We start from the raw sequence: 12,640 nt of genomic DNA on the forward strand, positions 1-12,640 counted from the left end.
GAAATTCTTTTCCAACCCGCACCTGTACCACGACACTTACTATGTATGACACTATGCTATCTATCTTCCATGGAGGAAGAAGAATATTAAAATAGCCTCAAAGAGTCCACAATGTCAGCATTCTAATCATATCTTTTTAGGCTTCTAATTGTTTGAAAACATTTATATATTCTGATGATTTTTCTTCCACTTACCATTCCTATTTCTTGTCCTATCTGAAGAGATATCTACTCTGTCACTTCTTTTTAACTTAAGAAGGCCAGTGAATTCCTTCTAGGTCTTCAAGCAAAGTCTTTGCCAATCCGTTTTGTGTACTTTTTCATTCTCAGTTCTCCCATAATTTTTAGAATAAAGCCACTGCTTAGTTTGCTAAGATAGTATAGTGTCAGCGATTAGTGGTTTTAGGGGTTTGTGGGGGTTTGCTGCTGCTGCTGCTGCTAAGTCGCTTCAGTCGTGTCTGACTCTGTGCGACCCCATAGACGGCAGCCCACTAGGCTCCCCCATCCCTGGGATTCTCTAGGCAAGAACACTGGAGTGGGTTGCCCTTTCCTTCTCCAATGCATGAAAGTGAAAAGTCAAAGTGAAGTCGCTCAGTCGTGCCCGACTCTTAGCGACCCCATGGACTGTAGCCTACCAGGCTCCTCCGTCCATGGGAGTTTCCAGGCAAGAGTACTGGAGTGGGGTGCCATTGCCTTCTCCTGGGGGTGGGGTTTAGGGGGTTGCAAATAATAACTCTCATTTTGCTGATTCAGGATAATATCTTCTTTCTTCATTCTCATCAAAAGACCAAATGATCACTTGCTATAGGTTTGGTTCCTTTATTTAAAAATTAAAGGAGTTGCCAATAGACTTTCTGAAGAAGTAAAGGAGGGCATCTAAATCCATTATTTTAGACAACAGTGCTTACTTCTCAAAAAGTTAAAGCAATTCCCTTCTCCCCTTTCTAAAAGAAAGAAAGACATAAAAAAGAGAAAAGAAAACTCTTTAGTCTCAATAGGCACCCGTACTTAGAAGTGAAGTGGGCCAAGAAGAGAAGAAAAAGAGAGTAAGGACTGATATATATTGTTAGGAAGCATTATAGTATTTGGAACCCTACTAAAAACTAGTTTATATCAGACATGGCATTTGTTCTATCCTTGTTTTTACCCCTCCAAATGGTACTGGATATAGTTGGGTACCATCTCATAGATCTTTTACTACTAACTATTAATAACCCTATTATTCAAAGTCCTTTAAGCACCTTTTATATGTAAAACATTATGTCAGGTGCTGAATAAGGTAGAAATATATAGTACCATGTTTGACTACAATAGTGTTACTTTCTAGCTGTGGCAATAACAGACGACCAGGCAGTATTGGGGGTTCTTTGGGAGGTCTCCAAAGGAGTAAAATAGTACTGAAGAAAATAAAAAAGAACATGAGCATTGACCTGAGGATTCCAAAAACTGGGCTGTATTCCATCTCTGCCATTTCCTTGCTATGTGACATCAGACAACTCATTTCTCTTTCAGGTCTACCTTTTCATCCCTCACTCTTTCCATCCCCTTCCTCTGAAGGAGAAAAGAAAATAAAATAATAAAAGGGAAAAGAAAAGAAGAGGTTATCCTAGAAGATCTCTAAAATGTAAGAATATATGAGATGATTACTAATGAACTCTGTTGCATTGGGCTTCGCTTGTGGCTCAGCTGGTAAAGAATTCCCCTACAATGTGGGAGACCTGGCTTTGATACGTGGGTTGTTTAAGATCCCCTGGTACCCACTCTAGTATTCTGACCTGGAGAATTCCATGGACTGTAGAGACTTTGACTTTCTGTTGCATTGCCCAGATTATAGACGACAGCTGGCTACGGTCCCCTGCGAGGCCCTCATTTTCAGAGATGAAGACATCGAGGTCCCAAATTCCCCCAATTCAGTAGCAGGTTAGGGCTCAGAACCACATCTTCCCTTTCTGATGCTGGTTTAAACAAACAAAAACAAAACCAAAACCCTGCATCAAATAGTGCATCTTTCAAAATGATTACTGTGACTCATATAAAAAGCTTAAAATGTATTCTTGACATGGTTTACTAAGTGAGAAAAATGTTTCAAAATTTTTTTCGTATATATGAAAATGGGGGGAAAAGCAAGTGTATATATTGGAACAACGTGAACGATTCTTTCCTTGGGATCTGGTATGCTATTAATATAAATTCTGTAACTATAGCAATGAAATTCCATTTGGCAGATGTGACCTGTTAAGCAATTATACAAGTTGCATAGCAGTGAGGGGAGACAAGCAGATGCACCCGGAGAGCAGGGAGAGGCTCAGAAGTGATAAACTGCAAAATAGTTGCCCAGTTCGCAGAATTGTCCAGAGTCAGACGTAGGATAAGCCCTCCTGTAGCCCTGAAGGTGTTCAAGTTCGCACGCTTCCTGGCATTCTATTGATTCATACCTGCGTCCTTCAACAGGTAGCGCCAATTACAGCCCCCAAAGCACGGCCCCCTTGCATACTGGCCAATACCGCTGTCAATCAAATACTTCACCGGCCTCTCTAAAATTTCCCCTCCCCCTTTCATTGGCTCTTCCTTCGACCTATCCACAAATTTCTTCCGCGCCTCTCGACCGCGGAACTTGGACCTTTGGAGCCCAGGATTGGAGCCGAGGCTGCTTCCGCCCATTGACGTAGCGTAGCTCTCCTCCCTTTTCTCGGGCCCCTTGCGGCCCGGGAGGGAGGAGCCGGGCAAGAGAGAAGTGGGTGGCTCGGGGGCGGGGCTTACCTCCCACGGCGGGAGGGCGGAGCTTGCGGTGGAGCCTGCCTGCCTGCCCCGTTAGGACCTCGGAGAGCGCCAGGAGCCGCTACCAGAGGGACTGGAGAAGCGGCCGGAGCCGGGCAGGTCGGACGCCTGCGAGCCCTCCTCCCTCCGAATCCTCAGCTTTCCGGGCTGTCAGTCGGCTAGCGGCGGCTGAGGAAGGTGCCTAAGTCGGGAGTCAGATAGTCATCCCCTTGGGACGCCGACGCCGCCGTCCAGCCGCGGCTCCCTCGCACCTGTGTGTCTGTGCGCGTGAGCGCCCGGGCGCGTAGGTCTGCGTGAGGGTGTTTGTGTGTTCGCGCGCCCGCGGGCTAGAGCCCCGCGCCTAGGCGCTCGGCCTGGGGAGGGACAGCGGGAGCGGCGGCTTTTCTTGCCCCGCCGGCTAAGGCAGGACTCGGGCGCAACCGTCGTCGCCTCTGCCTTACGACCCCCAAGAGCCGCTGCCGTGCTGTGGGAGAGCGGACGCGCGGGTTGGCGCGGCTCCCGCTGCAGGCAGAGCGGGGCGAGGAGGGGTGGAGGGGGAAGAGGGGAGGGGGGAGGCGGAGGGAGAAGCGGAGGTAGTCGGCGCAGCAGCTCTCTCCTCCCGTCGGCTGTTGCTGTGGATCACCTGCAGGTGTTTGGGGGTACGGGCTGTTCTGAGTGGGAAATAGAAAAAGCACCCCTCACGCCTCTTTTCCTGTTGAGAAAAAGGGAGCGTTGAAGATGTTGGGGGAGACCCCCGAAGGTGGTTGCAGAATATATACTAGCTCCCTTCCACCACCATTTTTTTTGAAAATAAAAATACTCTGAGCTCAACCTTCAGGAGGAAAGCCCGCCTTTAAGAAAGAGAGTCTTGGTTTGTGGGACTCTGGTTTGATTGTATAATAATGATGATATAATGCTAATGACGATGATGACACTGCCTTTTATTTTTACCTCGGTGCTGATAAAGCGTAGCTGCAGCTGGGGATAAAGCCCTTGAAAATTTGATGTGTGAGGAGGAAATACTGGTGCTCTTGGAGTTTGTGTTTTATATTTTTGAAGGATATGCTTTTTATAATTAAAATTTGATAGATTGATTCTCCCCCTCCTTTTTAAAAAAACTCATGTAAAAATGGGGACTGGCTAGTGCCGTGACTGATGAAAAGCTAAACACTTTTCCCCATGTATAATTCCATGTAGTAAGTCCCCCTTTCCTTTGAATTTCTCCACAGTTTTTAAAATGAAGAAGTTTAATTTCCGAAAAGTTTTGGATGGCTTAACGGCCTCATCCCCTGGCAGTGGCAGCAGCAGTGGCAGTAACAGTGGTGGCGGGGCTGGAAGTGGCTCCACACATCCGGCAGGGACTGCAGGGATTCTCAGAGAGGAGATTCAGGAAACCTTGACTTCAGACTATTTCCAGATTTGTAAGGTAAGTTTTGAATTGGCTTAAAGCTTATTCTTTGTTTTACTGCTGTGAGGAAAGAATTAAAACACACCCTCTAAGGGCTGGAAATTGTTCAGATGCTGGTATCAGAGAGTCTGGTGCAGAGAATTTTGTGGGTAAGTCAGTTTGTATTAAGATATTCCAGGCATCAACTTATAAAGCAGTTATAGTTTAAGGGAAGTATTAATAAGCAAACATTACCGGTAGAATATGCAAGATATTAAGATTCAGTCTTGGAATACTTTTAAATTTAATATTTATGTATAAATAGTTAATTCAATGTTGTCACTCAGAAAAACTAATTTTACTGTTCAGTATAAAAGGATTAAAGCTATTAAGATATTGCTAGAATTGAAAAGATAAGAGCTAGATGAATACATCCATTAAAAGATCTGAAGGCAGTGTTTAAACTTCTGAATAAAAACATACCTAGATTCTTAAATTCTTAATAAACAAATACTGTGGGCTTAATACTTATAGGAACTCAAAAATAGACTGTTATTGTTTAGTGAGGAAACGTTTTAAGTAATTATACTTTAATATTGAGCTAATAAGCAAAAGAGTTTCTGATGGGGAGAGTGGAGAATTTACAAAACAAGCATTGTGTTCATATATAGAAGTAATTGTTTTGTTTTCTGACATAAAGGGATTTATAATTTTTATTGTTTTTTTAGGAGGTAGCTTAGAAATGTGCTTTTGACTTTTTATGTTCAATAAAAAAGTTACCAAGTCATTTGTATGCATGAGAAGAAATAGTAAATTTTTGAAACCATAGAAATTAAGTATTACTTTTTTGAGTAATTCAACACAAATTTTTTTGAAATTATTAAAATCGTTTTTGTAGTAAACAAATTATGTATAATAAACAAATCATGTGTAATGGGTAAGTTTCAATTATTGTCTTAGTCTGTGTTGCCAGTAGGGTCATCATAAAAACAAGTCTTTAATTATTAAAATATTATAAACTAGTTTACATAAAAGTGAATTTATTTAGAATTAGGTTAAACAGATTTAGTCCTAACCTGTTCTGTGAAATCTGTATACAGTACAGTTTTGTATACAAAGTTGTGTACAATTTTATCCTTACTTTGAAATAATAGATATTTTGTCAAATAAGGGAGGAGTTTAATGAGACAAATATGTGAAAGGACACTAAAGGCCAGATTTAAACTGCTAGGCAGGGGAATTATGCCCAGATTCTCTCATCTTTGATGTATTACTATTACCATTCCAAGATTCTGAAAACAATTGCCTAACTGTCTCAGTTCATGAATGTGATAGTAATGCAGGAGAGTTTTAGTAGAGGTAAAATTGATATAGAAAAGATAAACTTCTGAAACAGAATGGCATTGGACTCTTGAGGTTATAAAGCTGGTAGATAAGGTTTTAGGGGAAAGCAAGAGAGGAAAATAGGATAGATAATCACCTACTTATTTATGTAGGCAAGAGATAGTCATGCAAAGTGGCAAAAGTTAAATATGTATTATTTAAAAAAAACATATGGCATGGTAGGAAGAACACCGACCTAGGAATCAAAAAATTTGTATTTTATTTAAAGCTCTGTCATTTGTCAGCCATATAATCTTTGATAAGACATTTATCTCCTTGTGACTTGAATTTCTCATCTGTAGTATGGTAATAGGGCTTCTGTATTTCTGTTCTTCTTAACCCGAGAGGATTGTTGGGAAGATCAAACAAGATGGTTAGGTGAAGGCAATGTATAAGTTGGAAGAGGCGATGAAACACACATTTATATTATTGTTAAAGTTTTAAAATCACCTTGTTCTTGATAGAATGACTATAACCAGTGGGCTATAAAATATTAAGTAATAATATTCAAAGAAATTATAAGGATAGATAGCTATGTGTGCTAAACACTAATAGTATTGAAATTTCACCAAGTGGGGAAAATACTGTGACATACTTAGATAGGAATATAGTTAATTTTAAAAAGTGGTTGCATGATTTTAGGTTTTCTGGACTGTGACAAAATATGTAAAGATGTATTAAAGATATCCCAAAATTAAGACTGTTGCTAAAATGGGGAATTAATTTGAACTCACTGATTAAATGTGCAAAAGATATTCATTTCTGAGTACTAAACAGTTGGTACCTTCTAAGTACTTCTGTCTTTTCAGTATGGCTAAAATTAAAGTATGAATCTGCTCTTTTGAAAATCATCTTTTTTTTTTCATTATTTAATTGGCCTTCAAATCATATTCTATTTTCTTAATATTTCCATTATTCCCTTTTCGTCATCTTCAATACTTGTTTATTCTATCATATTTTCTTTCTTGGTCTCTTGAAGTCACTTCCTAACTGATCTTCTCACTTCATGTTTTACCCTATTCCAATTCATTTTGTTATAATGGTTATTTCTGAATTATAATGTTATTTATGTCATTTTCCTGCTAAAAATTCTATGTTGGTTTCCCTGGAGCAGTGGTAGTCTACAAACAGAAGTCGTTTTTTATATTTGGTTTTGTTATATGATATTATGCATAGGCAGGTAGTAGGACATTTGCTAGCCTTATAAAAATACAGGCTTTATAATCAGTGACACATCTCTAAGAAGTTCAGAACCAAATGGCAGAAGAAATTTTGGTTCAAGGTCAGCAAAAAACAGGTTAATGCATTGGTTTACTGCAATCTGTTTTAAGTTCAGTGTGTATACATTTGAATACCCAGTGTTGTTCAGATATTTGTATGGCCTTTTTGAAATATTGAACTGCCTTTTCTGAACTTGAATTCCATGAAAACAGTTTGAAACTACTGCTCTGTACACTAAACTTCAGACTATTTAACTTGATATAGTTCCTTTTGGAAGGGGCTTGTGTTTACCTTTCCATCCTTGTTTCATTGATGCCCTAGATATACTGCATTCTCAGAAAGCACCATTATTTTCTCATATCTCAATGCCTTTTCTTAGCTTACTGCTTCTGACTAGAATATCTCTTCCAGCTTTAATATAATTGGAGAATTCCAGTTACCTTTCATTACTTCATAGTTCAAACACCAACTCTGACCACTGCCTTCCTCATCTACCTACCCCAGACAGTTAAGGTTTCTCCTCATGTCTCTCTTTTCCTGTAGCATCTGCCATGATGTGAATTTAGCAGCTTATTGTGTTTTAAAAAGACTTTTGACACAATTATACTATGAACTCTTTGGGAAACAATTATAGTTTATTTTCTTCTCATTGGTAGGGTGCTCACTACCTTTTAGGCTAGTGGTTCTTAACTCTGTCTAAAAGAAAGATTTCTAGGTCTACCCTAGTCCTGGAAAATCACAGTTTCTAGGGATGGGGCCTCGGCACTTATATCTTTTAAAAAGTACCCACAGGAGATTCTGATGCACAGTCAATATTGAGAATCAGTATAGTAGGCACTTGATGTACTTTATGAATGAAGTAGCATATCCATGGTTCATTGATTAATTGAAAGGAGATTGAAGCATAAAGTCATTGATAATGATATATATCTTAAACATTTAAACTGAAAACATTTAAATATGCATCAATTTACAAAGCACCTGATAACCAATCAAGATTTTTCTGTTGCATATTGATTCTCTGATTGAAGTTCTGTGTAGACTTCTTATCCATAAACCATCCCAAATTCTTTATGTGCAATTTTCAGTTTTTGTTTGTTTAAAATAGAATAAGGATATTTATGCTTTCAGAGAAAATTTAAGTGTCAGATGATATATATACACACACACAGACATATACGTATTTCAGTAAGCAGTTTATATTCGTGTGTATAATCTAGATGAATATATACATATGTGTATATATATGGAAGTATATACAAAGTATAGATGAACAAACATATGTGTGTGTATGTATTTTTTCTAGATTCATTTTATGTTCATCCCTACAGTTACATGGCCCATACGTAGTTAGTCTGGGAGCAGGAGAGTGTGAGTATTCTAGCTACAGAATTTAGTAGTTTTGAACATTTTATGAACCATTAGTATCAACCTGTGTTTTACAAAGAGAATGGAGAGTTTTTGTTAATCTAGCAAGTTGGTTAAATTAAAATTAGTAAAGCTTCATCTGTAAGATAACCCATTTGACCTTCATAACAGTCCTGTAAAGATGTCAAGGGTAGTATTATATTTTTCTTTTACTGAGAAGATATCTGAGACCAGAGAATTTAGCTCTCCAAAGTTGGTAAGAGACATAGCTAAGTTTAATGCTCTGATTTTTCATCTTCAAATCCCGTACTTTTTCTGCTTCATTTTTCTCACTTATTAGAATAGGCAACATAATTAATTCCTCAGGAAACATAGAGACTTTGAGAAGGTAGAGATTATTCTGTTGTCTCTCCATTAAAAGTACTTCCCAAATCTGACCATGTCTCTTCTCTTGCTTGGACTATTATTTTATTACCTTAAAAGAGTTTCTTTTAAGAGTTTCTTAAAAGAGTTTCCCCTGCTTTCACTGGGGCCTCACCACAGTCTCATAATAGGTAGAAGAATCCTTTAAAAATTTAAATCATATTATGTCATTCCTGCTCGGAATTTTTCAGTGGTTTTTCATTTCTCTTAAAAATAAAATCAGAAGTCCTGTTATGTCTTATAAAGCTCTAAATGATCTGACCCCAGATAGACATCATTTTCAACTGTTTTCTGTTACTTACTCTGCACCAGCTGCACTTGCTTTCTTACTATTTCTCAAAAATGTTCCTATCTCAGGGCTTTTTGCATTTGCTGTTTCCTTTACATGAACACTTCCCTCCCCACCCCCAAATAATTACAGTACTTGTTGCCTGTATATCATTCAGTTCTTGGTTCAGTTGTTAACTTCTCAGAGAGATCTTCATTGACCACTGCTCATCACCTTTGCTCTCTACACTTAAAACTAACTGTTATTAAGTTATGTTTACTTGCTTGATTTTTGCTTCACCTATTATAACTCCATGAGGACAGGGCTTTATTTTGTTCACAGCTGTCTCACTAATTCATAGAACAGAGCCTGCCACATAGAAGGCAGTCAAATAATTGTTGAATGAATGAATGAAAGCTAGGAATCTCATAGAATGATGTTTTAAGAGAAAACTAGATATTTTGAACAATTTTTTTTGGAAAATACTTTTATTAAATACATCTATATTACATAAACACAAGGAAGCCATTGAGCAAAAGAGTGACACCACTTTAGGAACATGGTACATATTTTTAAGAAAGATATGGAAAAGAACATTGTAGAAAGATTCAGTTAAATTTATTTAAGTTTTTATTTTTGTTTCCAAACGATCTTTTTAGGGGAACAATTTAGAAGTATTAGATTGACAGTGACAAACACATGGGTGTTCTAGACCTAATTAACAAAATAGACAAAAATAAATACATCACTAGAACCAGATGGCATAATCCCTAAAGTTTGAATAAACTCTTAAATTAGCCAACTCGCTCTTCATCAACATTTATAAGTTGATTTTATAAATGGTCATTGTGTCAGAGCCAACATACAGATAACTAGTGTAACTTCTTACATGGGAATGGATTGTAATCATGATCTTCATACTAGACGTAAAACCAGATCTTCCCAGAGAAACAAGTGTAAGGTCAGAAACATAGTCGTGGACTGTGGAGAGTTGGGCTTTCCAGGACCTTGAAAATCTGAAAGGAGATTAATTGCCTAGATATCTTTTCTCCAGGTTTTTCATTGTCTCCATATTCTTCTAATTTAATATCATTTTACTTGGGAGGGTCTGTAACTGAAGTTGGCACAGCCCATAATTATAGTTCCATATTTCTGCAGTTTTCATTCATTCAAGGAACTATACAAGATTGTCTGAGATGTGGACTTGTCTCATTCTACACTTTTAAATGGGTAGAATAAAAGATAGTACAGTTGACACTGCAGGATCACTTATTATGGATAAAGCATCTGACAAAGACTTCATGGACAGTAGCAAATAGGCAACTTTAAGAATAGTAATGGAGGCAAACCAGATGAATTAAGCACTCTTGTTGGGATTGAGATGTTAACAAATTTAAGAGCCAAATATAATTAAAATAAATTAATTTTTAAGAACTGGAAAACCAAAACCAAGCTGTTTCAGTGGTCTAAACTCTACTTTGCCTATCCTGAGAGCATAAGAGTGCAGGGGCGAGCTCAAGTAAGGGATTATAGATTTGTAGGAAATATGATTACAAATTTTTTAGGTTACCATAGAGAACAATTATGTTTTCTCACAAAAGGTCCTTTGGTGCTAGTATATTGTCAGCAAATTGGGCTGTTGGTCTCATTTAGTATGGCAGTTCTTAATGTTCTTAAAAACAGTGGTGTGATGCTTTGTGTGTATCTCAATGTAGAACTAATTTAAAATCTTATATAGTTTCTGACTTAGGATTATCAGTAGTGATTAAACCAAATTCCCATTTCTTGAAGGTTAGTGCATTTCTATAGACCCCTTCTGCCTTCACTTGAAGATGTGCCTGTGAAAAATCATAGTTTCATAGTTTATTTGTAATGATAGAATGATTATATTGGTTTCCTACAATATAGTTCTATGAACCATATACATAGTAGTTTAATAGCAATAACTTTGACTATATCCGTTAGAAGTTTCAAGTAGAAGCCCTGTTTTAAATGCTTTTTAAATTGAGGTTTTTCCTACTTAATTGTCAAAATAAGTATCTTTTATAAAAGATCTTATTTATAGCAAGGGTTATTTTTTAATTTTAAAAAGGTAACTTTTCTTGATTATTTTTAATATTTAAAGGGCTAATCTTTTAATGTGTGTTAAACATGAATGTTTTTATTTAAAAATATGTATTAAGTGTATTTTTAAATAAGTGATTAAGTTTTAGAAATAAAGAAAATTGTATTTAAAGGATTTATAGAAGGTAGTTGTAAAGAACAGAATATAAAACCTCTAAAAAGTACATAATAAGCCTACCTGTACAGAGGCTTGATTAAATGGAGCATTCATAGTCACTGAAGGCATACAACAAGAAGGTATTTTGACAATTTTAATTATTCCAAAGATATTTATTACAGAGTTAAAAATGGTTAGGACATAAATCATTCTCAACCAGTTGACTATAATGAGTGAAATAATGTGTTTTGGTTGATGTATCAGAGAAATCACTCATGATACTTTCTAGACTTACATAAAATATTAGGAAAAAGAGTATGATTTTAGTTCTATTGAAGGCCCAGATATACCAATTGTTATTAATGGTATAGAGAATGACTTTGAATATATTATGTAATGATGATACATAATCAATATAATGAATTTTAATTAAAATATGTAGTATTTAATGTATTAATGTTAGTAGCATCTTATAACTGGATTATGTATGTACAGTAAGTATATCTCTTGAATTGGAAATAGCATAAAAACAACAAATAATGGGGTTTTAAATGTAGATTTAAAGAGTAGCCAGAGAAAATTGTTATGTTTTTTCAGTTTTTCTGCTCTGTTAATCACCTGTACATTTCAGTTACGTTAGAAATCTAGTACTTTACTTAAATGAAGACAATAAATTAGACTATCAAGAAAATTGATTGGATGGTTAACGTTCAGTCTGATTTATTCATTGTAAATTGGCTAAAGACCTGTCTTTAAGTCTTCAAACTAAAAAAGGTTGAAAATAAGTAGTACAGTAAATTGAGAAGTTAGATTGTGTCTGGGGGAAATATTTACCGTTTGTAAACATTTAAGTAGATGGAAACGTAAGGCTAGCAAAAGAGAGGTGAGAGAACTTAGCACAATGATATGAGGAAAACTCAAAAGTAGAGACAGATAATCTGAAAACTTTCTTTAGAAAGAATATTAAGAAAGAGAACTTTAAGGGTGTCTTAGCATTGCAGAGAGATCAAGGATGGTGGAAACAGAAGAAATGTAAAACAACAAACAAGTCAGAAGTACCAAGAGTCAGCTGAATTAGACCAAGAGAAAGTTGATTAGGGCAAAGATATTTATAGTAAGATGATGGATAGAATTAAGATCACACGATAATAGAAAATAGAATTAATAGAATCAGTAATTTTAAGATTAAGTGTGTAAATTGGTTTTAAATAAGAGAAAAGTGTTGGGAAAGTAGTAGAGATGATCGATTCTGGTAGCATTTTGGTATATTGCGGGGGACGGGTAATGCAGTTGACCCACGGAAGAAATTGAGGCTACCAGAAAGGGGAAAGTAGCATAGGTAATAGTACCTGCCTTAAAGTACTTGCCCTTTAAGATAATAAGGGTATCTTTCTAACAGAGTTTAGAAATTTGCAAGGGCTTCTTTTCCACAAATGTCACCAGCAGATTATAATTTTGTCAACAATGCTGTTGTCTCCTTTTAGCACCAGACTTAGACCTCCATCATTCATGGTAGAGATATTACTCTTGCAAGATAATTCCCATCTTGCTCTTAAAACCAGATTAGCAAATGATATAAAAGCTTTGTTGTTTTGTTTTTCAAGACAAAGGTA

General features: G+C 36.6%; 1 protein-coding gene across 6 annotated transcripts in view; it reads left to right on the forward strand.

The window, feature by feature from the left end:
* STXBP5L (syntaxin binding protein 5L) overlaps nt 1-12,640 on the forward strand; it is a 447,507-nt gene that overhangs the window by 109,968 nt on the left and 324,899 nt on the right. For 5 of the 6 annotated variants that reach the window (XM_044942363.2, XM_044942382.2, XM_044942371.2 and 2 more), the window contains exon 2: nt 3,986-4,182. In XM_044942363.2, the coding sequence (XP_044798298.2) occupies nt 3,986-4,182 (197 nt within the window). Of the gene's footprint in view, nt 1-2,702; nt 2,955-3,985; nt 4,183-12,640 lie in introns of those variants that run through there. The other variant, XM_044942381.2, reaches the window with a different exon arrangement.

This window comes from Bubalus bubalis, chromosome 1, assembly GCF_019923935.1.
Source record: "Bubalus bubalis isolate 160015118507 breed Murrah chromosome 1, NDDB_SH_1, whole genome shotgun sequence".
In the NCBI taxonomy this organism is placed as follows: Eukaryota; Metazoa; Chordata; class Mammalia; order Artiodactyla; family Bovidae; genus Bubalus; species Bubalus bubalis.